Genomic DNA, 27,129 nt, shown 5'->3' with positions numbered 1-27,129 from the left:
GTGCTTTATTGGCATGACAGTTCACAAACAAACAGTATTGCCAAAGCATGTAACAAGAGATTAATCATCAATTAAATTATTAAAATAAAAAAAATTAAGTAACAGAAAAATAATTCCATCCCTCCCATGTATTATTGTGTGTGCGTGTGTGTGTGTGTGTGTGTGTGTGTGTGTGTGTGTGTGTGTGTGTGTGTGTGTGTGTGTGCGTGTGTGTTGCTGTGCCTCCACTGTCTACTGACTATCATTGTTTCTGTGTTTATGTCACTTGTGTTTCTGAGGAAACATAAACCAGCAAAATATCATCTTTCATATCTCTCTCTCTCTTTCTCTCTCTCTCTCTCTCTCTCTCTCCCTCTCTCTTTCTCTCTCTCTCTCTCTCTCTCTCTCTCTCTCTCTCTCTCTCTCTCTCTCTCTCTCTCTCACACACACACACACACACACACACACACCTCACTGCTGAGCGGTCCCAGTCGATGTCCGAAGGTGTCCGGCTGCTCTGAGTGGACGGCGTAGACGTAAGGCCTGGAGAGAGAACACAGAGACAAAAATATATATTTGCCTTTTTAAAGGTGCTATGTGTATCATTTACACCAGTGGTTCTCAACGTGGGGTCCGGGGACCACCAGGGGTCCTTGAGGGCATTCCAGCAAATTGATGAATTGTTAAACTTCTTTTTTTGTCATTTTAGAATAACTATTTTGATCATAGTTTTACTGTTATCACTCTACCTACAGTACAAATAGTCATGGAATTCTATACAGAAGCATATCTGACAATAAAAATTATTCTCTGATTTGGGTCCGAGAGACAAAATCTCATCAAATGGGGGTCTGTGGCTCTAATGTGGACTAAATTAGGGGTCCTTGATATGAAAAAGGTTGAGAATCACTGATTTACACATCAATAAATCATTACCATATTCATTTCAAGACATTAGTATAATGACTGTAAACAAACCGGTGGTCAGCCTGTCAGCATCTATCAGCCTCTACTCTGCATTGCAGGAAGCAAAGAGGCTGATGGGAAATGTAGTCTTAATGTGGAGAAACTCTAGAACTAACAATACTACTGGAGTGAGATAGAGGAGAACAATCAGCTCCAACATGATCTCATTTGTTTACAGTAATTATACCAAGGTATTATGATTAATTTGACAATGATATACTGATGTTTAAAAATGTTACAGCAGCTTAAATAAAAATTATTCCAGTAAGAATTCCTCCAAGTTTGTCGTTCTCCTGAGTATTTATTACTACCAACATGCTGAGATACAGTGAAGCACATGATTAACAGATTTTGAGATACTGTTTGTAATTTCAACACATTAAAAAATCCTCACACATGTCAAAAAGATGATTTTTGCTGTTCTTGGCCTATATGTCATCAGCTGGTAAACCACAGACAGTTTGTGAGCGTCAGTAAATCTGTCCCGCTGCCAAAAAGGCTTAGAAAGTGATTTCAGGAAGTCCAGTCATATTATCTTGCTACACTTGCAGTTATTTCTGCTAGTTTCAGGAAATGTTTCACTCAATTCAAATGAATCTCTTGAAACAAGACGCTCTGTAATAAAGCAAGAGACATATCCTGACACTGGCTGAATCCAAGCGGCTGCCAATCCTTGAAAGTTTGTGAATTTCAGAAGAATAAAATACAGCAGGCTTAGCAGGTTTTTGCAAATGGATGACCTTGATTTTTTAAAATTCAAATACAGCACCCAAATCAGTATGCCTCAGATCTCTCTGTCAATTGGATCAACACTTCACATCCTGAGATTTGTGTTCATACAGCAGCAGTTTGAGAATGAAGATTTGACTTGACAAGATCAGGAGTAAAACATGAAGCCTCTATAATGTCTAATTCTGACCAATTTCATGTCTTCACTCAAAACATGCCGAGTTCGAATCCATACGTTTCACCAAACAACACTTTAAAAATCACCGAAAACTCGTTGAATTTAATGTCCAAGTGAGTGTGGAAACCCAGTAAATCTGACTAAAATGATTCTGAAGTAGGCATGATAAGAAGAAGAAGATAAAACCATTTGCTGAGCTTGTTATCTCTGGCAGTGCACAGCTCACCTCGACTCACCCAGATTCAAGACACAAAACTACGGAGCCCGGGATAGTGGCCACTGGGAGAGAAAAAAGTTATACTGAGTCCACGATTTACTGTAACGTGCGCACGTTTTATTATACACGTTTTAAGATTTGGTATGTTAATATCCATTGTCTGTTTACACTGAATAGGCAAATCCCCCAAATATTGCAACATATTTAGCCACTTAACCTTCAGGCCATGTAAACACAATCAGGTGCTGCAACACACCCAGGACAGGCCACATTTAAACATAATCATGAAGAGCACATGGATTATATATCGAGATTATATATCGAGATATCACTATTTCGAGGACACGTTTTGGCAATTTGTGCACGTAAAGAGGAAATCGAGGGAACGAATTGTATCTCATGTGCACGAAAAAATAAAACGAGAGCTCAAATTGCCTATCGTGGCACGTTACAGTAAATCGTGGCCACGACATAAACTATTTTTCTCCCGATGGCCACTCCCGGGCTCCGTACAAAACAGAAAAAACATGTGAAGATTTTTCTCTCTCAGCCTCTTCTCCACCCACCGACCCTCTCACTGACCCAGCAACTAAAAAAAACCCCTTTATCTTCAGCAGAGACACTCACTCGCTCACTGACACTCTGACTAAATATAAGACAGGCAGCAGCAGCTCTTAACCCATTTAAAACCAAGTATTATCTAAGAAAAGCAGGGGTGTATCTGGGAGTTTTTAACTGGAGGGGCCAGAGGGGGCACCGCTAACCTGGGGGGGCCCCAAGGACCATAAGCATAAAAACGAGGTTGAGAGTTAAAAATTAACTATAATGCAATATAGATTGTTTTTAATCAATTGTGCATACCCAAGTTTGAATATGTTGATACAAATGATTGAAACAAATTATTACACGCAGGACAAAGTTTCTATTGTTGCAAGGACTATTTGACTATTGTCCAGTGATTATTTAGGTGAAAAACAGACTCTGGACTGGATGTGAAATATCGGTAAAAAATGAAACATAACATCAACACCTGTCACTCTTCAGCACTTGTTTCTGTCTAAAAGGGCACCTTGGTCACTTAAAACAACAAAATCTTACATTTTAGGCAATTTCAATGTGTCAATCAGAGTTAAACAGCCAATGACGTGCGAGAAAATTTGGGGTGGCACCAAGCTTGGCTAGCCACCGTTTTGGCTCCGCCCCCAAAGAAAAGGAAATCTAAAAAGTGTCTAATCTTTTAAATACATATGCATGAGCACCTCATCTTCGCCAAAATTATACAGGTGAAGTCAAAAGCAAACAAATGTTCATATAAGGCTGCAACTACCAAACTTCACTTCGATTTCACCATTCACATCCTTAACATTTACGCTTGAGCTGCATGAGTAGTGTTTGAGTCTTTACCCATCTTCAGGCTGAAGACTCATCTCTTCACGTTACACCTGGACCCCACCTGAAGTAACCATCTATCATGTAACGATCTTCTTCATCTTCTACTCTTAAGTAAAAAAAGAAAAAAATCTGATTCTATGAATGCTACTTCTTCCTACTGAAGGCTCAGCTGATGAAGACTGAGATATACGGTCGGTTTGACTACTGTTGACAAAATGCTACTATTGTACTTATTGTACTTCGCTTTGGACAAAAGCATCTGCTAAATGACATAATGTAATGTCAATGTAATGTAATGAGTCCATGGGAAAAATATGTAGAAACCTGATAGTTGAATGAGATAATAGAGCACCAATAAGAAAATGTCAGAAGATAGCCGTTTTCTGTGTGTGGGGGGGGGGGGGTTGAGTTTCCCCGAACCAATCACTAGTGACTGACGTTTCCGGCCGCTCTGATGTTATTTCCAGTCACACTGATGCTGGATGTATTTACCAACTTTACTAAGAATGTTGGTCGTTTTTGACAAAAATGTCGTTTTTGCAAAAAATATGTTGGGTAAGGAAGTGATTTCAACATGCACGAACGGTTCAAACTTTAGCCCCGCCCACAAAGGCGCTGATTGGCCCGATCATTTTTTCTGAGCTAAAAATCGTAGTTGACCAGAGCAACACCAGACTCTGAATCGCTCTGAAGAGTGGGCGGGACGCGACTCAGGAGTCTGGAACCAGGCTAACGAAAACCAAGCGTGTGTGTGTGTGTGTGTGTGTGTGTGTGTGTGTGTGTGATATTCATGTCTGAAAAGTCCAGAGAACAGAGACACACCTCTCATTGTCAGGCAGGTGCAGCCAGCGCAGGATGGTCAAGATCCTCCTCTCCAGGGGAATCACCCTGCGAGCACAGAACACAAAGGTGCCGATGATCAACGGTTACAGAGATGGTTTATGAGTTTCACTCCTTCTTGACAGAGTGGACCGGGAGCTCTAGTTGACACGAGGCTCTCATGTGTCACTAGCTGAACAGGCCGGTGTTTCGGCTGCTTGGGCCTTCAATGGCCTCCGTTGTGATTGATTGTGTAGGGGTATTGTCCTGTGTGTGTGTGTGTGTTTGTGTGTGTGTGTGTGTGTGTGCGTGTGTGTGTGTGTAGGGTCATTGTCAGTCAGTCAGGACGTGACGAGAGAGCAGCCTCTCTTTGCCCTCGTGCTTATTAGGTCATGGATATGCAAATGATTTCAGCAAGTGTAAGAACGTATTTGGAAATGTCTTAAACATATTTTCTGAAATGTTGTGTGATTATTGTTAAGAGATATTTCATCATTTGCAATAGAAACAGAGATACAAGGGCAGAACAATCTGTCCACTCTCCAAAACAACTTCTATTTCTGCACATTTTCTTGGTCAAACGATTAGAAAAGAAGTGAGATATGTTTGAGAAAAGGTGGATTATATGAGGCAATCTGTATCTGTAAGCCTGAGAATATGTCAGTGTACTTTGCACTTGATGCCTGAGTTGATCTTGGAGTGTGTTTATGTTTCACACGGCTGCACTGAGTGGGATGTAGAGTCTTGTAAGTCTGTCTGGGCTGATTACCCAAAGTGCTTCACTCCCATAGCTTCTCTTTTCAGTTATGTGGCTGTTGAATAAACCCATATACTGAAGTTTCAGAGCCCAAGCTCTATTTCTGTGTTGGAATAAATTTTGAAAGAACCATCTGGGTCTGATTTATCACTCTCAGTGTCGGTGCGTCATGGTAATTCGTTGTGCTTCTAGGGAACAGGGATTTTGCAATCACATTGTTTGCCAAATCAACAATTCCCCACAAATATTGCAAGAGCTGCATTTTAGTCTTTTGGCCTATTATCAGCAGAAAGTTGTCTCTCAATATGTTTCCATAAAGTAATATATTAGCGAAGATCCAAAAAAGCAGTATGGACTTCAGGATCTACGATATTATTGCAATGATTACAGTTACACATACATACTGGGATCACTATACAATACATTTAGAGAATCAGCAATTAAAACACTACATAAACATACAATCATCTGAATTTTTTGCATCTAAACGCACTTTTATGGTTGATGCTCCTGACTCTCTTTATTCATTGTTCATTGGTCTTATATAGAAGGTTTGCAGGCTAACAGTACAGAGCAGTGAAGTCTGTCTGTGTACCAGTGCTGACTCACCAGGGCCAGAAGAAGGTTCCTGCTTTCACTCCTTGTTTCTCTGCTGTGATCCAGATCTAGAACACATAGAAAACAAGAACATTCATATTTCCTTCCAATCACAAACCACGTCCAGATATAATAATAATAATAATAATCTTTGTTTATAGAGCACTTTTCAAAATCCATGTTTGGATTCAGGTTTTAAAAGAAAACAGATAAAAACAATTTGGTTTATAAAAAACAATACAGTGTAGGAAAAGATAAGAATAGGAAAAAAAAAACATTTTTTAAAGGAAATAAAAGACCGTTGAAAGGAAATTAAAACTCAAGTAAAATCAGAAAAGGCTCTCAGATGAAAGTATGTTTTAAGAAGGGACTTAAAGGAGATCACTGACTCAGCCGACCTGATTTCCTCGGGCAGATCGTTCCAGAGCCTCCCCTTTAGTTTTCAGTCTGGACTCTGGAACAGACAAAAGACCTCTGCCCGAGGATATAGATACAGATATAGATACTCACAGGCTGCCCGCCCCACCAGCGGTGGTTGAGCTTCTCTCTGCCTCGCAGGTTGAAGTTGGCATCAAACACCGGGTCGTGCATGTTGTTTCCCACAATCCCATGGGACTCTGGGTAAAGACCCTGCAGAGAGACCAGAGGACAGAGTCACTACAGTAACTCACCTCAAAAACATACTGTCAGTGTCATAGCGGGGCTTTATACCATGGTCTGGGTGAATACTCGATTCTGATTGGCTGCAGGGTGTCCATTAATTCCTGATAATGGACACATACTAAGTAGTTCCACTGAAACTGTCTGTTCACCGTTGTAAATTCATGCGCTGGCTACGTAGCATCAGCCTGTATCTAAAATTAGTAACCATAGCAACAGGGACGCAGTCATAGCCTCCGTTTGAGCCTGATTTGTTGGTGAAAATCTTGATATTGATTTGGGGACAATGACATGGCTGGATAGCTAGCTACTCTTGTTGTTAAACATAATGTCAAATTATATTTACTGTTTGTTATTGACTTTGAATGTTGCTAGCATAACGTTAGCTTTCTGGCTCATAGCTGAGCCAAAGGGTTCAATGAGCTGAGCGGACTAGAAATATCTCCTGCTGCCAAGTCGTATCTAAGGTTCGTCCTATTTACTGGAGGAGTGAACAACGTTTCCATTGCATAAGGGATAGTATGGGATGGTAATGATTGTTCCAGGTATTAGTCAAACCCTCAGGTGTTACCAGGGAAACTGAGTTATGGCTTGTGAAACGCGAGATAATGCCCTTCGAGTTGGGCATGCGCAGCGGAGCGGAGAACCGTCCTCCGCTGTGCGTGGGACGGTTCTGGCCTCCCCGTCATCCATTAATTCCTGATAATGGACACCTCGTCGGGCATTATCCCTTACGTATTGCACTGTTCACACTGTTAGAGAGACGATGAGAGCAAGTGAGCGTTTCAGTGTCACTCACACATGACCCTGGGTGACTTACAGTGGCGAGTGTATATAAGTTGGGGAAGGTCTTGGATGGGTAGACTGGCCGCATGTAAGGTGCCGATGTCCCACACGTTCCTGAGGGGAAAGAAATGTAAATCTATAAAATATTATACTGACAAGTACAAGAAGATTTCAGTGACTCAAATCAAGCAGTTAAAACCACAACCCTGTAAAAATGTTATTTAAAATCTTCTTTCCTTTGAAACTACTGAAAAATCTGTGTGGTTAGATTATTTCACTTGTTTCTGATGCAAAATAACAAGAATTTTCTTGAGTCAAGTGATGCAATCTGAATACAAATGGTCTGGTCTGCAACATTTCAACATCATCCCAATGAGAGTTTGTTTTTCTCATTTGTTTAAAAAAAGATTTTAATATTTGAATACAGGCTTAAGATCATTTTAGCAGCACATTGTAACAGTCAACTCTCTTCCAGTGACTCTTTCTACATTTCCCTGAAAACCCTCTGTCTCTGATAGCGATGTTTGATTATCTCCACTAATCCCAATCCGAGTCTGAATGATGTTCAGGTGGCAGCAGGTGAGTCATGGAGGGAATGTAAACATGTGTCTGTTTAAATTGGCAGGAATATGTTTTTCTCCCATTTTGTCCCACAAACCATTGACTTACTTCCAGGGCTTTTATGAGACAGTTCACTGGGGGAGTTGTGAAAAATGTGAAACAAGGACAGGACAGCTTTACTGTGCGGCAGTAAAGTGCCAAATGACAAAAGTTGAACACATTTGGATGATGTGTGTTCATCAGGAAGCTTGAAACACAGGGAAGAACACGTTAAAAAGATTTGTTCCAGCAGACGACTGAATTTAAATTCTGTTTTCTGAATTTGTATGGAATGATTGAATTTATTGAAGTTGAAACTGATTATAGAAATCAAACTCATGATGCTCTTACCAAGTTTTTATCCTATTAAAACCATATTGCATTGAAAAGTCCTAGATATTTAGTTTTCTTTAAGATATGAAATTGATACTGGACTCTTGATTTGTTCTGACTTGACTTGCTGTTCTACATTTAGACTTGAGACTTGACATTAATGACATGGACTTGACTTGGACTTGACTTGGTAATCTACATTTAGACTTGGGACTTGACTAGGACTAGACTTGTGCCTCAAGACTTGAGACTGACTTGGGACTTGAGCAAAGTTGACTTGGTCACATGCTCCAACTGTACAACATGAACAGGACATTAAGAGTTTCTCTAACCAGATTTCCGCATTTTTCAAACTTCTACAAGCTCTCTAACTGTACTTAGGTGAAGCAGTTGTAGGATGGAGGATCAAGACTTACTGAGTTTCTCTATGTTGGGGATGACAGCTTTGCCCTTCTTCAAGTAGGAGGCTCTGAAGCCGTCCACCGACAGCATGATGAGGGGGGGGCGGATGAAGCTGAGAGCAGCAGGACGACAAAGACACACTGGAGGATTAATAAAAGGCAGCTGTGCCAGGTTTCACTGTCGTTTCAAGACTCTCGAAACCTCTCACTGAGACAGAAGAAGGATGAAAGGTTAAAAGAAAGTCAACTGGCTCATTGATTTTATCTTTTACAGTTTTGGAGAAGGTCGTCCATGCTTTTATCTCACCTAGTTTTGAATACTGAAACTCTTATTCAGTGAAAAAAGACGTTACTGGCCTTCAAATACTGAATAAAGATCATTTTAGTGAATCACTTACTGAAAGAGAGAAAATGCCATCCGTCCACCTACCCTTGATAAATACAGGTTAAATAAAATCAGTGTAAAATACAGTACATGATGTATTATGGCCTTTGCACAAACACCCTTGAATGCTGTTTTTGGATTTGTTTTGCCTGTAAATCTTGAAATCCTAAATATTTTATCATTGAATGGTAAAGCTGAAATGATAGCACATGTATATAGTGACCATTAAGAGTCAGATCACAGAACTTAGTCATTCCCATTCAAATCAGCGTTCCTGGACGGTTGGAGCGGCGGCCATTTTGCTGTGAACCGTTGGACTAGCTTCTGTATAAAGTGACTCACAGCAAGTCACTGAGCTGAGAGGTTTTACAGCAAGAACCAAAGCAGCTTCTCTGTGTCCTTGCTGCCATGGATTGCTAACATGCTAATGTTTACTAGAAGAGCTAGAGAGAGAAGTCCAGTCTGTGATAAAGCTACATTAGCCTCGTCGCTAACGTTAGCTTTCAGTTGCGTTCTGACAGTTTGCTGACAGACTCATCTGCTCAGTTCTCAAGCAAGACAGACAGACTTCACAGCCTCACGGGGCTTTCACACCAGAAGCGGCAATGCTTCTATTTTGCGCGAGGTCGAGCGCAAGCTGGAATCTCGGTAGGCTACAGAAACATATTTTTACCTTTCCAGATGCACTAGCGGGGTCATCAGCAGTTTATTAAACAATTTGGTTCGTTTTCTGTAAATAGTCTGTTTTAAATGGTGTAGATAGATTTACTAATGACATGAAAAATGTGCTAAGTTAATGCTTTAGGTCTTAACATCGTTCAAAGCAGCTGAAATAATTCAACAATGACGCTATCTAGGCTTCTTCTGAATATGTAAATAACGCAATATAATTTTTCTAACCTGGTATCCCCAACGGATATTATCTGCCATGCCTGTGACTTTTTGGCCAGGTTTCGATGTTTTTAATGTGGAGTTATAACTCCTTGGTGCTCCGGCGCCTACAAAGCTTCCGCCTCCTGTAAATGTCGGAATGCCATTGGACGCTTCTCGTAGAGGTCAGCGTATCTGGGGGTTAAAGTTCAATATAGTTGAACTTTGGGCGCAAAACCTGGCGAAAAATCAAGGGGGTGTGCGTCGCTTTCGGCTGCGCAGATGTTTAGGAGAGCACTGCCGCGTCCTTCATTGAAAACAATGGCCTTGCTCTGCACAATGCCGCGTTTGGTGTGAAAGCTCAGTTAATGTCCAGACTTTTGTTGCCACCATAGCAACTACCCTTTAAAATTCCGCACTTGCCGTATTATGCTGTACGAGCCAAATTACCAAGGCAAACAGTGGAAGAACCGTTCTATCTATTGAAGTTCTGTGAGTTAGTTAGATTCATTCAGCAGGGCTGGTTTCTACTACACTATGGAATCGACTCCCCCTCACTGTCAGGTCAGCTGAGTCGGTACCACATTTTAAAAAACTTTTAAAAACCCACTTGTATAGGCTGGCGTTTTTATAAGTTTGTTGCTTTGCAATTCCTATTGGTTTTATTTGTCTTTTAATTTTGTTTTGTTGTTTATCTTGCTTTTATTGTTGAGTGTTTGTTTCTGTTTATAAATTGTATTTTATTTGCTGTTTTCATTCCGTGCACTTTATGCATTTTTATTATCAACTGTGAAGCACTTTGTGACTGCTGTTTTGAAAAGTGCTATATAAATAAAAGTAACTAACTAACTACTCACCCTGCAGGACATGCCATTGGACGCTTCTCGTAGAGGTCAGCATATTTGGGGGTTAAAGTTCAATATAGTTGAACTTTGGGCGAAAAATCAAGGGGGTGTGCGCCGCTTTCGGCTGCGCAGAAGGGCCGGTTTCTACTCACCCTGCAGGACATTCAGCGCTCTTGATCTCCTCACAGTCTCCTTGCACCCAGGCAGTGTCAGCTGCCAAGGGAGAAACGACAACAAGTGAGCAGTTATCTACTTTAATTTAGTGAGTTTACATGCACATTAAAATTCCATTTATATTCAGGATATTCAAATATTCCATTAATGAGTTGGCGCATGTAAACACCATCTCGTTAACCGGGATCCTGAATATGGAGAACCTGAATATGCTCGCTATGTTTTATGGCAGTGGTTCTCAACTTGGGGTCCGGGGACAACCAGAGGTCCTTGAGGGGGTTCCAGGGGGTCCCCGGCAAATTGATGAAGCCTTAAACTTCAGCATTATTTAATTCACAAGCAGTTAACAAAATGAGAGAATGTAGAAGAATGACTGTTTTGATCATAGTTTCTCTATTATCTCTCTACCTACAATACAGACAGTCAGTCAATCAGTATTCTCAGATTTGGGTCCGAGAAACAAAATCTCATGAAATAGGGGTCTGTGGCTCTAATGTGGACTAAACTAGGGTCCTTGATATGAAAAGGTTTGAGAATCACTGTTTTATGGGACTATTCCAAGTCTTTATATTTTCCTAGTCCCAACCTTTGCAGAGGGACTTGTAGTTGGTGCAGCAGTCTCCTCTCTCCAGACAGTCCTCGGAGCAGTGGCAGGCGTGATCATCGTTCCTGTCCTCCCCACAGCGATCATCTGTGCACTCGAACCCCCCCGCTGACGCACAGGGAGGATGAAAGGTTAAAAAAAAAAACACTAATTCCCTCCAATGGGTCATACAGAGTAGACTTTTCTTCTCACTTCTATTAATTAAAGGTCTCATATTCTCCACAGAGTTTTATTTTGTGTCTTGAGGTCAAAGCTGTGTGTGTGGTGTCATGAACCAAAAACACTCTCCATTTCTCCACGTTCATTTTCCAGCATCTCTCTGAGCCTTACCAAGAACAGGCTGTTTCTGTCGCTGTGTCTTTAAGGCTCATTAATATTAACGACCCCTCTGTTCCGATTGGCTAACCGTTTCGAGAGTGAAACGTGAGACGCCGCGGCCCGGCAGCTACAGGTAGGGAAAACTCTCCGGTAATAAACAATGACAACCGCTCAACCGCTTTGAAAAAAACACTTTGTTAGTCTGTTATTTCTTACAAAAATGATAATGAGCGAACCTTTGTGACGCCACAAAGTTACAGAAGTCCAAACGGCTCGTTTAGAAGCTCGCTTTTCTAATATGGATTGTGTGGATTTAGTTGGCGACCGTGCGTTTTGATACTTTCACCATGTTTAGATAGACCATCCAACTCCTTTATCATCACAGAGGCAAGGGGAGTCCTGCTTTACACCATGTGGGACCTTTAAGGTGAACATTAGCAGCAGACTGAATCCAAGGTTGCCTTATTTGCTCAAACCATCATGGAAATCATTTACCATGATGCATTTTTGTATTTTGTATGTATCATTTGCTGCCCAATTACAAGCAAACCAGGGCTTGTAAATCAAAGTTACACAGATTCACAAGTCAGTCAGTTATAGGACAGAGTTTTGGAAACCTGCCATCACAACAAGTTAGACAATTTTTTTTTTTTTTTATAGATTTGGATGTTTTGAAAGTGTCTTCAGTGTTGCTTGCTTAACGTTTTTTTTTTTTTTTTTTTTTACATAAACCTGCTAACTGTGGGGGAGTGGATGTACTTGCCCTTTGTCCCTGTTAAATAAACTACAGCAAAACCTAAAGCACTTCATATCATATTATGTAAACTGAGCTTTCTGAGTATTGGAGATGTAGTGTTGTTGTGGTGTTCTAGCACTGTTCCAAGCAAATTTCTATAGTAGTAAATGAATAACTGCACTACTACTACTACTGCTAAGAGTAGTAGTGGTAGTAGTAGTACTAGTAGTAGCATTAAAGTAAAAACAATAATGTCCGTTTATGTCTGTCTACTTTCCATCACTGCCTGGTCTAACCAAACATTGATCCAACCTATATCTAGTTCATAAAGCTTCTCCACTGTCTGTTCTAAACAGCCGGTGTCTGGCAGCTCTTTCCTGGGAAAAATCCTCTGCTGCACAGGAAGTGATGTGTTTTACGTTTCCGGTTTGTTTGGAATAAACAGAAGAAGAAGAGCTGGGTAGTTAGCATGAGCAGCGATAGCCACCATGGCTGAACAGACAAAGAAAAGAAAGCAAAGAAACTCAAACTGCATCAACAGAAAATCCAAGCTCCGCCCCCACACTGTTTGATTGACAGGTGATCTGTGGGAAGTGCAGTGCAGAAACACCACAGTGATGAACGCTTAGCAACAAAGATAGAGACTTTTTTGTATCTAACAATCTTAGAAAGTGCTGCAAAAGGAACAAAACAAACCAACAAACCTGTTAAACAGCTATAAAATACAATAACACATAAACACCAGCATGTTAAAGAAGACAAAGCCCATTAAAATGAATGAGCAGGGTGATGTCACACTGACCTGTTTTCAGGCAGTGCTCGTCGAAGTCGGAGCAGCAGCTGTAGTAGGTTTTACACAGATTGTCACATCTGCATCCTGGAGGCTTGGCCTCCTCCAGCTCGAAGCAGCGGCCCTTACAGGAGCCTGCTGAGCTCACCCACAGGGAGTCAGAGATGGCTGGAGGGAGAGGAGGCCCGTTTACACACAGGCCAGGGAAATACAACTACGCTGCAAAAATATTCATCTTAAAGGAATAGTTCACCCAAAAATGAAAATTCTGTCTACTCCCCCTCATGCCAGTTGAAACACAGGTGAAGTTTGTCCATATAACACACAGGGAGGCTGCAGCACAACTCCATAGCAGCCTTCTCCAAAACCACTGAAGTCAGTGGGGACCAGTTCTTCAAATTTCCAAAAATACCTATATTTACACTTAACTACAGCTACAACTACAGCTATATTTAATCTTAACTATAGCTGATTGATTTGCAACAAATAATGGTGTGTCTTTCTATTCACAGTGTGATTGTTTGGCTGTTTTTGTTTTGGAGCTCTAAAGAACAGGTCCCCATTGACTTCAGTTGTTTTGGAGAAAGCTGCTACCAAGTTGTGCTGCAGCCTCCCTGTGTGTTATATGGACTAACACATTTCACCTGTGTTTCATTTGGCATGAGGGTGAGTAGATGATGACAGAATTTTCATTTTTGGGTGAACTATTCCTTTAACAAGCCATTTGATCTCGGATTCAGTCATAAAACGTTATTTTTTCTCAAAATAAGTTGATAAAATTTGCCAATGGAGTGATGCAATTTCACTTGTTTCCCATGCAGTTATTTGATACAATAATCATTTCACTTTTAATAATAATAATAATAATAAACTTTATTTATATAGCACTTATCAAAACACAGTTACAAAGTGCTTTACAAAACAGAGGGAAAAATAAGAACATAAAAAGACATAACAATAAAAGCCCTTTGACTCGATTCTAATGCAATATCCACTTTACTTTCACTTATTTCAATACATTTCCTGAGCAAACATCTTTAAACTAAATATGATCTGCCTTATTTAAAGATATGAAATTGTTTTAAAAAAAAAAAAAAATGCATTTATCCTGTAACAGGTTTTGAGTGGAGGTTTGTCTCACTTTTGGTCTGAGGCGGGTTGTCTCCTCCCTCTCCAGGCCGGCTGGCTTGGAACACATAGGCTCTGCTGACCTCGGTACCCAACAGGCAGAACACAGCCACTACCTGACAACACACAGCAGAGAGCACAGCCTCACTCAGACGCTGTGTGACAGACAACTACGGAGGCCGAGACGTGTCGAACGAACTGCATATCCAAAACGCTTCGCAAATTCGAAAAACACAAGCGCAGTAACGGAAAACACAAATGCAAAAGCCACAACACAAATGCAAAAGCCACAACATAACGGAAGTGAGCAATAACGGATGTTGACAATGAAAGCTAGCTTCATAACAGCCTAACGTTAGATGGCATAAGAGTACATAAATATGAAAATATAAAGACAAACAACATTGCTCATTTGTGACAATCACATAGCGATAGTAATCATTACCTTGCATTAAAATGCGTCTCGTATCCAGATTGTACCTAGATATGATTTAACCTGATTACATTTACACCTCATATTAATATGTGTCTCCAGTGTCCACACTGAGATCCGATTGAGATCTGATTGCTCTGTCCAGCTCAAAAAAACGAACGTCACATCCTCCTCTCGTTTGCGCGGGTCCAAAAAAAAAAAAAAAAAAAAAAAAAGGTGATACCCATCGGTGAATATGGACTTATGTTTGCTTTTGAAGAAGCCGTCTTCAACAACTGGAATGCCGAAGATGAAAGTCGTGCGCGATTACGTATTGCCGCCCACCTAGTTGTTGTATGTGGATTGAAAACACAGTTGCATTTACACTTGTGTTCAATGTGGTCACAATGCGTCCCTGACCACCTCCGGAGGTGGTCTGGCCGATCGGATCACAATCCGTCCTCAATGCGTCTCGGGTGCATTTACACCTGTACTTTCATGTGGTCAAGCACTATCCGATTGCAATCCGATCACCTAAAACGCGTTTTAATGCAAGGTGTAAAGGGGGTCATAGTTAGCTAGCGAACAACGTTTCACTTTTCACAACGGGCAAGAACTTTCCTCTTCCACATGTGCAGGCAATAATAGTCCACCGGCAATTATAGTCGGCCCGTTTCATTGTCAACATCCGTTGTTGCTCACTTCCGTTGTTATGTTGTGGCTTTTGCATTTGTGTTTTCCGTTAACGCGCTTGTGTGATTTGCAAAGTGTTTTGGATATGCAGTTCGTTCAACACGTCTCGGCCACCGTAGCTAACCGCGCATAACAAGTTATTGATTCCAGGAGTGAGAAGATCTCTTTTCACTTGTCCATCCTCCACAAGGAAAGGACAATTAGAGCAGTCGGATGCTGTATTTCAAATAATTACACATAGTTTAATGTCAGTGAGAAATCTCTTTTCTCTTGTCCTCCTCCACAGAGAGGTCAGAGGTCAGAGGTCAGGGTCAGCTACAGAGACCCCGGAGCTGTTAGGGATTCAGCGTCTTGTTCAAGCACACAGACTTTTACCAACACAAGGGTTTGAACCTGCATCTTCCAGTTAAACAACAGTCTCCCTTCTCTCTCTGCTGCTCTGCTGCCCCACCAGAGTTTGTTTTCTTTCCCTCTCAGACACTCATGCATGTACACATTTAACCAGAGGGGTCAGAGGTCAAGGGGCAGCAGAGGAAGGGCACCGCTGGAGCAGGTTGAGGTTGAGTGTCTTGCGGAAAGACACTTCAACATCACTCTATAAATAAATCATGGCGCTACTAAGACCGTCAAAGTCAGGGATTCAGTTCCCACTGAGGCTACTCATACTTACAATGTGCTGTATATGCACTTTAAAGCACTTTAGCACCCACCAAATGGTTATGTAATGAAATAGTGATAATTAAGATATTCACAACAACATCAGTAGGGTTGGATCATCTTAAACTGCTTCACAGAGCCAACACCGGGTTCATGACTGGAAAAACATTATCACAGTATCAGCAGAGGACAATTTTAAGTGTCAACATCAATTTTGAGGCGTCTAAAGGCATCAAAAAGCCTCTTCCTCTGGTTTTAAGTAAAGAGAACTTATGTATGTAGATCAGTGGTTCTCAACGTGGGGTCCGGGGACCACCAGGAGTCCCTGAGGGGGTTCCAGGGGGTCCCCAGCAAATTGATGAATTGTTAAACTTCAGCATTATTTCATTTACAAGAACTTAACACAATTAGAAACTGTAGAAGAATGACTGTTTTGATCATAGTTTCTCTGTTATCTCTCTACCTGCAATACAGATAGTCATGGAATTCTAGGCAAAACCATATCTAACAATAACAATATTCTCAGATTTGGGATCGGAGCGAGAAAATCTGATCAAATGGGGGTCCGTGGCCCTAATGTGTACTAAATTATGGGTGTGATATGAAAAAGGTTGAGAATCGCTGATGTAGATGATCAGTGGAGCTCACTCAGACAAATGCCAGGAAAAGATGCTGAGCTGACTCTTCTCAAGCTACAACTCAGAGTGTTTTGGAGTAGAGACTAGGGCTAAAGACAAGACAGTTTACTGTGTCACAGTAACCTACATTTGGAAACAAATCCACCTTATCACACTATTCACTTTTACTGAGAACGTTACTGAATGGATCTACAGCCACACCACAACAAGCTGACTCAGATAGCTCTCTGCTTCTTGCTTGTACAGCCAGTTCTCCACTGGGCGAGGAGCCAGACGAGGTTACTGGGAGATTTGTGACGCAACTGCAGAGCCTCTGTGTGCTCCAGCTGTGCTGCAGTGACCATCGGTAGAAGAGTGGTGGTACTGGGCAGCTCTCTTGCTCTTACTATCACAATCACTGTCACTCTCTCCACCTACATGCAGGGGCGGTCTTACCATTAGGCAAAGGTAGGCGACTGCCTTGGGCCCCACAAAAGACTAGAATAGAATGAATGTAAACCTATTTTCAAGATTCAAGATTCAATACTTTATTGCCGTATCAACAGAGTTGATTGGAATTTGTCTTAGTGAGCTCACTTAAACACAGCCAAACACATCCACTCAGTTAAAAAAAAAACCACATAATACATTCAAAAAAAGAAAGTATAAAACCGATAGATAACATCCAAGCCATAAAATAATCATAAAAGCATAAAACAAATGGGTAGAATAAAATAAACTCCAACACATAAGAACAACATGGATAAAACACATTAGCACCTGTAGGGGAATTAGCAGCAACATCAAACGACCCACTAGATAAAGTGCTTCAAGTGCGTAAGTGCATAATACAAAAAAAAACATCTGTCTTATTGCACAGTTATTTTAACCTACCCAGCGACCTGCACTGCTAAGTTTAGAGTGTTACGGAGGCGGACAGCTTCTGGATATGTGCTATTCTGGAATCTGGATGTTCTGGTCTTAACACTTCTAAGTCTTTTTTGAGAAGTCAGAAGATTAAAAAGGTTGTTAGCCGGGTGAGAGGGGGCCTTTAAAACTTTAAGGCCCTTCTTTTGTAGTCTAGCCTTATAGATTTCCACTAGGGGTGGGAGATCGCATCCGATAATTCTGGATGCAGTATTTTTAATCAATTTGTTATTGAAAAACACCCCTCTTTTCATTACAATAAATCATTTCAATCCTACTCCCTACTGTCAGATTATTGTGGGTTATACAACTTCTAGTGAGATTTTGCTACTGGACTTTAAGCTCATTTTCATTGACACTGCATCAGTAGTTGAGTTACTACTAAATTAAAAAAAACATTTTTTTTTATCAAAGCTACCCAAGATTATATATAGAAAGGATGGATTAAAAAGAGAGAGAGAGAGCTGGGAGTCGGGGGGGCCCATACTTGCCTTTGCCTAGAGCCCCCAAAACACTAAGTCCGCCCCTGCCTGCATGTAAAGCCACAGCTTAATGCAACAAGTTCATGTCCGTTCTCTGGATGTTGTTGCATTCTGGGAAATGTAGGAGGCAGGGAGATGAGGCAGGGTAAGGGAAAAGTGGGTTCACCAAAAAACTAGTACAAAAACTAGTACAAAAACTAGTACAAAAACTAGTACAAAAACTAAAGTACATCCGAACATGGAGTTTTCCTTGCAGAGTTATTCAGCATCCTTCTGTATTGACTAATCCCCAGCGGTTCTCAAACTTGTTAAGGACCTCCAGAAAAACACATTTTATACCTCAGACCCTCATTTTTTTCCCAGGACACTGTCTGTTTGCAGGCTGGAGAGAGGGAAACCTCAAAAGAGTAATTTTTAAGCACATTCTCTATCTCGGCTAATTTTGATTAAAATGACAGTGAAATTGAACTAATGCTGCAGGGGAACCTCTGGAAACCCCCTAAGGACAGCTAGAAGACCCTGGAACCAAGATTGGGAACCAGATCCACCTGGAAACCAAACCAGCCAACTTATTCATCTCAGTGGGCCAACATCTGACTTGAATAAGGTTCATGCTTAAGGCAAGAGGTGCACTTCATTATGTTAACTAGATTTAACTTCAGTTACATATTCCCATCAGAATCTAATGCAGAACACAAAGTGTTCCCATGTGTTCTTTAAACTATGGGCAAGGAAACATTATATCATCCTATAAGAAATCTTAGAATAATATTATACAAATACACAGTTTACCACATTGTTTACACAAGTGTAAACAACATCTAATCCTATAGGAATATTATAGCCATATTTTAGTGATACCAGGAGATTTTTATATATATATATATATATATAGGCCTAGCATTAAGCACCATAAGGTAGCCCTTGAGTACCACAGACACACTGTAAGTTCCTATAGGAATACTATAGGAATGTTATGATTTGTGGTTTTTCATTTAGGAAATTTAGCATATTGACTTTCTTCAATACAAATAACTGGCATAGCTCAGTTCTTTTCCTAATTATTTTCTCATTTCCTCTGATGATGATGATGATGATGATGATGATGAAGCCTCACTGTCAAAACCAGCAGCAGCAGACAGGCAGACATGGTACTGGGTACACGGCACCGGTCTATAGGCTAACCATTAACCCTCCCGCCTGTTTACCTTTACCTCCCCCAGGTAAACAAGCGCGTGTGTCACTGTTGACACTGAGCTGTCCCGGCTATTAATCATCACGGTGTGTTCAGTCCTAATAACCCCGGACAGTGTCGCGCTACCAAAATAACAGCACGACAGCCTCTTCTGCTACATAATTCATATTCCGGGGAGGGTTATTATGTAATGTCCTCTCTTAAGGTAAGGCTTCCAAATATCAAGATTTGCATTGATGCGAGGCAAAGTGCAGTCCCCTCTGTCACAGGTCGATACGGCTACATCAATTCTGCAAGAGGGCAATTATTCTCTGGGGGCTGGGAGACACTTCAGCCGTCGAAACAAAACCACAATAAAGCAATAATGTCATGGGAATTAAACGACAAAACCGGCACAGTCTTACCGTACCAAATTTCCCAGTAGCATGTTCCAAATAGTGAATCCACTTTTTGCATGCCCCCCTAAAAAAAAGCTAAAAGAAATTGTGGGCAACGTCCGATAGAAGCTCCTCTGTGCGCCTCTCCAAATCGATGGCGCAGAGCGCAGGGGTCCAGCTCGCTCTCTCTCTCTCTCTCTCTCTCTCTCTCTCTCGCTCTCTCTCTCTCTCTCTCTCGCTCTCGCTCTCGCTCTCTCTCTCTCTCTCTCTCTCTCTCTCTCCAGTTGTTTGCCTTTGCCTTGCTGCTCGGTTTGCCTTGGGCCAATAAGCATGAAGTAATGGTAACAGCTGCGCTCTGGTACAATAGTGCGTCGGGTCGGGGTGACGCTCCGGAGTCCAACACAGTCAGCACTGGACTGATCACTCACTCCTACGCAATGAACAGAGAGAGAGAGAGAGAGAGAGAGAGAGAGAGAGAGAGAGAGATGAGAGGGAGATAGATAGATAGATAGATAGATAGATAGATAGATAGATAGATAGATAGATAGATAGATAGATAGATAGAGGGGGAAAAGGGGGTTTGTATTATTTCCAACTTTCCCCTCTGCAGCTTTCTGTTTGTCAAGTGATATTCTCTGTCAGTTGTTGGATTCAGTAGCTTGAGGCAGAATCTTAAAGGAAGACACCGAGGTTTTGACAGACTGTCCCTTTGGTCAACTTCACCCTGAAGTGATGAGAGCACAGACACCAAAATCATCCAAGTGTCCCTGGTAGGCCACTGGCATTATCCAAACAAAGAGGACTGACCTTTTAGTAATAAAGAATTGTGAGTGTTATGTCCTGTACATTAATAACTTTAAAAATGAAATATTAAGTCAACACAGCAGATGTATCCAGGTTTATTTCTGGATCTATTTCTGGTGAGCAACCTCATATTCATCCGCTGCACAGTGATTTTCAGCTGCACACAGTCTCCAATCACCAGCTTTCACTATTGACAGATTGGAGACTTTCAGAACCTTCTGGCAACTTTTTCTCTCAAAAGCAACAAGCGTCAAATCTAGCTACTTTTTCAGACCATCAGGAAAAATGTGTTTTCACTCATTATAAAATTTAGACACTCATGAATGAACGCCTTCTGTTAAGGATGAGGTGGCAAGCTTTGGCACATTCGTTGATACAATATTTACCAGCTAAAACTACACACAATTTATTTAAATCATCGTACTCATTAAAATTTGCAACATGGTTTGAAAGTTGATGCACGTACACAACTATGTATAATAGTATGTACTATGCACTACTTGCTTGTCTGGTCCAAAGAGGCCCATTCACAGCCTGAGAAGGACAGCCTGTCTCTTTATAGTCAACACGCTGCCTGTTCAGTCACATGGGCCCGGGGTGAGCCAATGGGAGAAGAGAGAGGATAAAAAACTTGGAGGTCAACTCAAAACTCTCCTTGATGCCCTCAGGCTGCAGACTCTTGTGGAAGCAGGTTAAAAGGAGGAGGAAAGTCTGCACTACCAGATAAATACAAACGTTTATTATAATGCACAGCAGCAGACAAAGATACAAAAGAAGACCCAACAACAAGGGTTGACCCAACAACACTTTTTAAACCTCTCATCAGTTTCCCTCTCTGCAGGCCCTTTGTTGACTAATGTCCCAATGCAAAGAGAACAGTTACCCAATGTTACCGCTGTCCAAGGCTGCACAGGCCGTCCTGTGGGCGGTGAGTCGCCCACATCGCTGTCTCAGTGCGCCTGTGACAGAGAACCGCTGGAACAACCAACGGTTTCCCACACTTGTCTTACTCATGTCGGACAGGTGGGGGTCAGGTGGGGGGGGGGCAGCTGATGGGGAGTCGGTGTCTTGCTCAAGGACACTTCAGCAGGGTGGAGCTCGAACCCCGATCCTCTGGTTGAAGGACGGTTTCCTCCTCTCGACACCCTGCTGCCCTGAAGGGAGGATTTGAGGGAGGATGGAGGCTCCCGTGATATAGTGATTTTTGAAAATGCTTAGGCGGATGAAAAATTAAATTAAAATGTTGTTTTTGCTATGTGGGATGTAAAAACTTAAATTCTGAAATTCTCTTTTGACTGTCCTGTGATGGCCTTTCCAAGGTTTCCTCCATTCTTATCCTCCTAATGAGGTTTTCTTGGGTGTTTTTCCTCGTTCTCACTGAGGGTCCAATGTCAGTGGTTGTCGTTTTTATTAATCATTTCATGATGTGGGTGTTGTGAAGCCCTTTGAGGCTGTAACTGTGATTAATTGCTCTATAAATGAACTTGACTTGACTCAAAACTACTCCAATCTACAGATGCATGGAGCCTCGTTATCCCAAGATTGTGAGATTACAGGAATAGATGTGTAGGAGGAGAAAAGACTTTACCTACTTATTAGCTCACCATGTTCGCTCATCGCCCGCCACATAACCTGCGAAAGAACACCAGTCCTTTCAAGGCTATCAGGAAGCGCTGTGTGTACAAACCGCCCACAGCCCGTCCCGTCCCGCACCGTCCCGCCCCGCACCGTCCCGTCCCGCACCGTCCCGTCCCGCACCGTCCCGTCCCGCACCGTCCCGTCCCCAGATAATGATCAGAGTACGGATGTAGATTTACTGAAGGACCCGCTCTGCCGTTCAGCTCATTATCAAAGACCTTTAAGAGCACTTTAATCGCCACGTAACACAGAGGAGTGGATTTAGGAATTTGTTTCTCCACATTTCCCTCTGAGACACACATACATGTAGATGTTTAACCGGAGGGGTCAGAGGTCAGATGCAGCCAGGAGCAGCATCCCTGAAGCTGGGGCCAGTTGCATAAAGCTAGTTTAAGACTAGTCTAAGCCTTAGACTGGTCTTAGATTCTCAGGTTGGACTAGTCTAATTAAGACTGTCTGTTACTTAAATATTACAACTGACTTATTTTGAGGTAGGACAATCTTGAGTTAAGAACTTTGTTGCTATGGCAACGAGTCGGCCTAACTGTCAGAGTGGGAAGTTTAAATACTGAAGCTGTTTCATACAAGATGTCAAATCTTTGGTTTTTGGGAAGAGCCTGAAGAAGAGAGAGAGTCTTTAGAGACAGAAACAACCCATCAGAGATCTACAACAACCAAGAAGTAGTAGGAACAGGTAAATATAAAAGTCACATTTAAGTCTAAGACCAGGTCTATCTTTATGCAACTGACCCCAGGTCGGGGTTTAGTGTCTTACATGACATTACTTCAGTACATCATTGTCAAATTAATAGCGCTGCCTTGATAGAATGACTGTAAACCAATGAGTCCAACTGTTCTCCTCTGTCTCACTCCAGTAGTATTGTTAGTTCTAGTGTTTCTCCACATTAAGACTACATTTCCCATCAGCCCCTTTGCTTCCCTAACCCTAACGAACCAAATACAAAAAATGCAACAAAGACCAAAGGAAGGCAACTCTAGTACCCCTTTTCGACCAAGGCAGTTCGAGGGCCGGTTCGGAGCCGGTGCCTAATCTCGAACCAGTTCTTCACGTTTCGACAGCCAAAGAACCGGCTCTCGGCCAGGAAAACTGGTTCCAGAGTGGCACCGACACTTTGCTGGTCTGGAATAAAGAACCGCTTACGTCAGGGGCTGGGGGCGGGATTATCGTGACCAACCAAAACCAACAAGACCAACAAGACCGCCATTGTTAAAAAACCAGAGCTTCATGGACACGGACATGGAGGACGAGCAGCACAAATGCGTTGGACCAGTCGTGTTTGGATGCCAATGTAGGCTCGCAAAGCCAGGAGCAACACTTGTGAAGAGACGTAGTCCGCCATTTTGTTTGTTGTGCTTGAAGTTGGCGCTAGTGTTGCTGGGAAAGCGGAGACGTATACAGACGTACAGTATACAGTGACGTAATGACATGACTCTCAAACCGGTTCTTAGAAGGAAGACCAGCACCAGCACTAGGTTCCAATTGGTGGAAACGGGGTATGAGTGTGACTGCGCCCTAAAGCTCTTTGTCCAAAGATTATTTATTAGCTACTAACTCAGAAAAATGACTTGTCCTGGCTGCTGCTGTCGCTTGTTGGAGAATATTGAAAACCTGAAAACCACCTGGAGCTTCTTTTCGTAGAAGGTTAGAAGATATTTTTCTCTTCTACCTTTTCCCTTCACTGAGCTCTCAGCGCTGTCAGGAAAAAAAAAAAAAAAACAGCCGACTGAAACGAGCAACAACAACATGGTGTTCTTTTGCTTTTTTATAAACACAGAGAAACGCTGAGAAGCAGGCGGTAAAGACAGCAGAGTGCACAGAGTCTGGATCAGTGTCTGCTCTCAGGTAGACAGGTGCGATGCTTATCTGCTGTGTGGTTTTACAGATGAAAACCACAGCAGGCCGCAGCGTCACGCCTCCTCGCCGTTATCAAAACACGCCCGCCGCCAGGAGCTTTCTGACATTCTGACGCCTTTCTTTTTTTTCTCCTCCAGGGCTCGAGAACATTTTGTTAGCAGGGGGGAATAAATCTCCCGGCTTTGAAACTGATCTGTACATCCTCCACCTCGGGGGAAACATCCTCAACTTACAAAGACCACACACATACACACACACACACACACACAGAGGCACACACACACACACACACACGGAGGCACGCTTGCCTGCACGTACAAAGGCACAGACGCAGAAATACACACACTGGAACACACACACACACACACACACACACACAAAATACAAATATCTGACAATGGAGCTTCATTCATCTAGAGCTGGGTGAGTCGAAGGTGAGTGACAAAGCAGAAAGACACACACACACACACACACACACACACACACACACACACACACACACACACACACACACACACACACACACACACACACACACACAGCCCCTGGCACAGATTAGCTTCCATAAGCCACGGAGCGATGTGATTGGCCACCTGGGGCGACGCTTAGCTTCCTGATCCTGACAGGAAGTCAAACTGCGGCTTTGAGTTTCAGCACCTGGACCCTGGAGCTCATGAGGATCAAACTATCAGCAGGATCCAGACAGGTAGCTGCCCTCCACACTCTGTCAAAAGGTTTTTCAACACCTGTAGTTTGGGTCAGGGTTCTTATAGTTTGGGATTTTTCATTATTCTTTTTTTTTTTTTAGCTGTCAATTTTTGTTTGAATATCAGTTTAGTTTTAGTAACTTTTTGGTGCGGGTTAGTAGTTTTAGTTTATTTATTACAAATGTTTTTGTAATTTTTTATTTAGTTTCAGTTCTAGTTTTATTATTTTTTATAGTATCTTTTAGGCTGGTATTTTTTAAAGGTGTAATGACAGAAGTTCAGAACAGGTATTTTGCAGCAACAGGGGTTGTGCAATTCAAACAATAAACCAACATTTTTTTTCAAAATTTACTGTTTTTTTTTTGGTATAGGTATTTTGGTTTACCATCATCTTTACATAAAACAGAGCAGGACATCCAGAAAAGGTAAATAAAAGCAAATGCGCTGCTGCTAAAAAGTGCAAAACTTTTGTTGCTCATGTCCCCGATATTTCCACCCTGTCAGTCATAAAGCTCTGACTTCCTGGATCAAAACTCTGACACTTGACCTTCACCTGCCCTGAGGAGGAGCTTATGGAGGAGAAACCTCTGGATCAGAGGAGAGATCAGTAACATCAGACTGAAGCTCAGTGAAAAAGACAAGAGGTAAGAGAGGAAGAAGCTAATATTCTCTCTATCCATACTACATTATCTAGGTTAGCTAGCTGACCTTCAACATCATGCTGTCATACAACAAAGAGCTTGGGCGGGATTCAAACCCAGGACGACGCATTTACATGGTACATGACTTAGACCTGATCCACCACTGATACATATTCACTCATGAGCAGAGAGTGAGAGAGAGAGAGAGAGAGAGAGACAGAGAGAGAGAGAGAGAGACAGAGAGTGAAGTTCAGAGAAGATCAGATACAGATCAGATCAGTCCTGCTGACATTTGTGCATCGTAATTCAGGAGCACTAATGTACTTTGGACAAAGTTTGTAAATATTTGCCCCACTATGCTCAAACACACACACACACACACACACACACACACACACACAGACACACACACAAACAGCATGTTCCAATGTTCACATCTCAATTAACATGTAAATGTCCTATATGACACACATACATGACACACACAAATTCACACGTCCCTCTTAAGACAATAAAACATCCTGAGCGCTCTTTCATGATTTTTGCCATAATAATAAATAATAACTTTATTTATAGCAATTTTCAAAACCGAGTAATAAGATGCTTCACAACTTCACAACAAGAAAAACGTTTAAAAAGTCAATAAAACATCATATGATAAAAAATAGAAAAGAAAAGAACACCTTCTAAAAGAAGGAATACAATTAAATGGAATACAATAAATAATAGAATGAAATTGAATACATTAAAATAAGTTAAAATAAACACTATGAGAGAAAGTAAGAATAAGAAGTTGATTTAAGTAAGTAAAAGTTACTAAAAGTATGTAAAGTGTCAGTATTTCCTGACACTGGAGACCAAATATATGATGTGATTTGGTTTCAACCGTAAAACCTCTGATGAGAACAGTCCTTCCTATAACATTATGTCTCTGAATAACTGTAATAGTGAATTATCGCTAATTTTGCAGGGGAAACTTCCACAGAACCCGTCAGTTTGCCTTCAGTAACTCTTCCTTTGCTTCAGTCTGTCCTCTTCTTCTCCTCAACAAGCAGAAACTCAAACACTTTTTGGGGAGAATGAAGTGAGAGGAGCAGGGAGAAGAGCGGCAGGAGGAGAAACCAGATCAGTGTGGGTGCTGCTGTAACACTTGCGCTCCCTGCTGGCAGAAACAGGGAGTGAAAGCTCTGTAATGGACAATAGCACCAGTCATGTGTTGTATTCAGCCGTGATGGACTGGTGACCTTCTGCCCAATGCATGCTGGGATAAGGAGATAAGTGGGTTAACGACAATTAATGAATGAATACATACATACATCTACATTTAGCTGACACTGACACTCTTATCCAGAGCAACAATGAGCTGGTCGGGGGTCAGCGTCTCGCTCACAGGACACATGGTTGTTGATTGATTCATTTTGGCTGTTTTGGTGATCAAACCTGTGGCTTTCTGGGTACAGGACAGTCTCTCTCACCATCAGACCAGCGTACCAGCTCATCCTACCCACCGATACACATGCAAATTATCCTGTAGTACACCAATACAGTCAGTGGATTTCATTTTTAAATCTTTTTTTTTTTTATTTGTGAGAAAAACAAACAAACAACAAAAAAAAAGGTCATTACAGACTCACATACAAAAACCCATCCTTATAAAGGAAGGGGGGGGGGATACCTGACATGGTGGGTGGTAATCTAGTCTAGTCTAGTAGGGTTTTACATGAAATTATTAATAGATATATTTTTATAGGTTAGAGAGGATCAGGTCATCTGCTAAAGCCCATCTAGAAATAAAATTGTCAGATTGTAACCTTAAAGGGTAACTTCGGTATTTTTCAA

The 27,129-nt window shown here is 41.7% G+C and overlaps 1 protein-coding gene across 1 annotated transcript; it reads right to left on the bottom strand.

Annotated features, from left to right (window-relative positions):
• Nucleotides 1-449: 449 nt before the first annotated feature.
• Nucleotides 450-19,805, bottom strand: LOC139645907 (autotaxin-like; the record flags this gene model as incomplete). Its single annotated transcript, XM_071521777.1, has 11 exons — nt 19,657-19,805; nt 14,278-14,380; nt 13,149-13,304; nt 11,275-11,400; nt 10,667-10,727; nt 8,430-8,527; nt 7,115-7,194; nt 6,145-6,264; nt 5,647-5,702; nt 4,284-4,349; nt 450-522 (listed from the first exon to the last, which is right to left on the bottom strand). Coding segments are annotated over exons 1-11 (957 nt in total), but the record flags the coding sequence as incomplete, so codon positions are not given.
• Between the last annotated feature and the right edge of the window lie 7,324 nt (nt 19,806-27,129).

Source organism: Centroberyx affinis, unplaced genomic scaffold (genome assembly GCF_046629955.1).
Source record: "Centroberyx affinis isolate AG114_WGS23_722 - 3 ecotype Tasmania unplaced genomic scaffold, CSIRO-AGI_Caff_v1 ptg000924l_1, whole genome shotgun sequence".
Classification (NCBI taxonomy): Eukaryota; Metazoa; Chordata; class Actinopteri; order Beryciformes; family Berycidae; genus Centroberyx; species Centroberyx affinis.
This window is presented reverse-complemented; position numbering and strand designations above follow the sequence as displayed.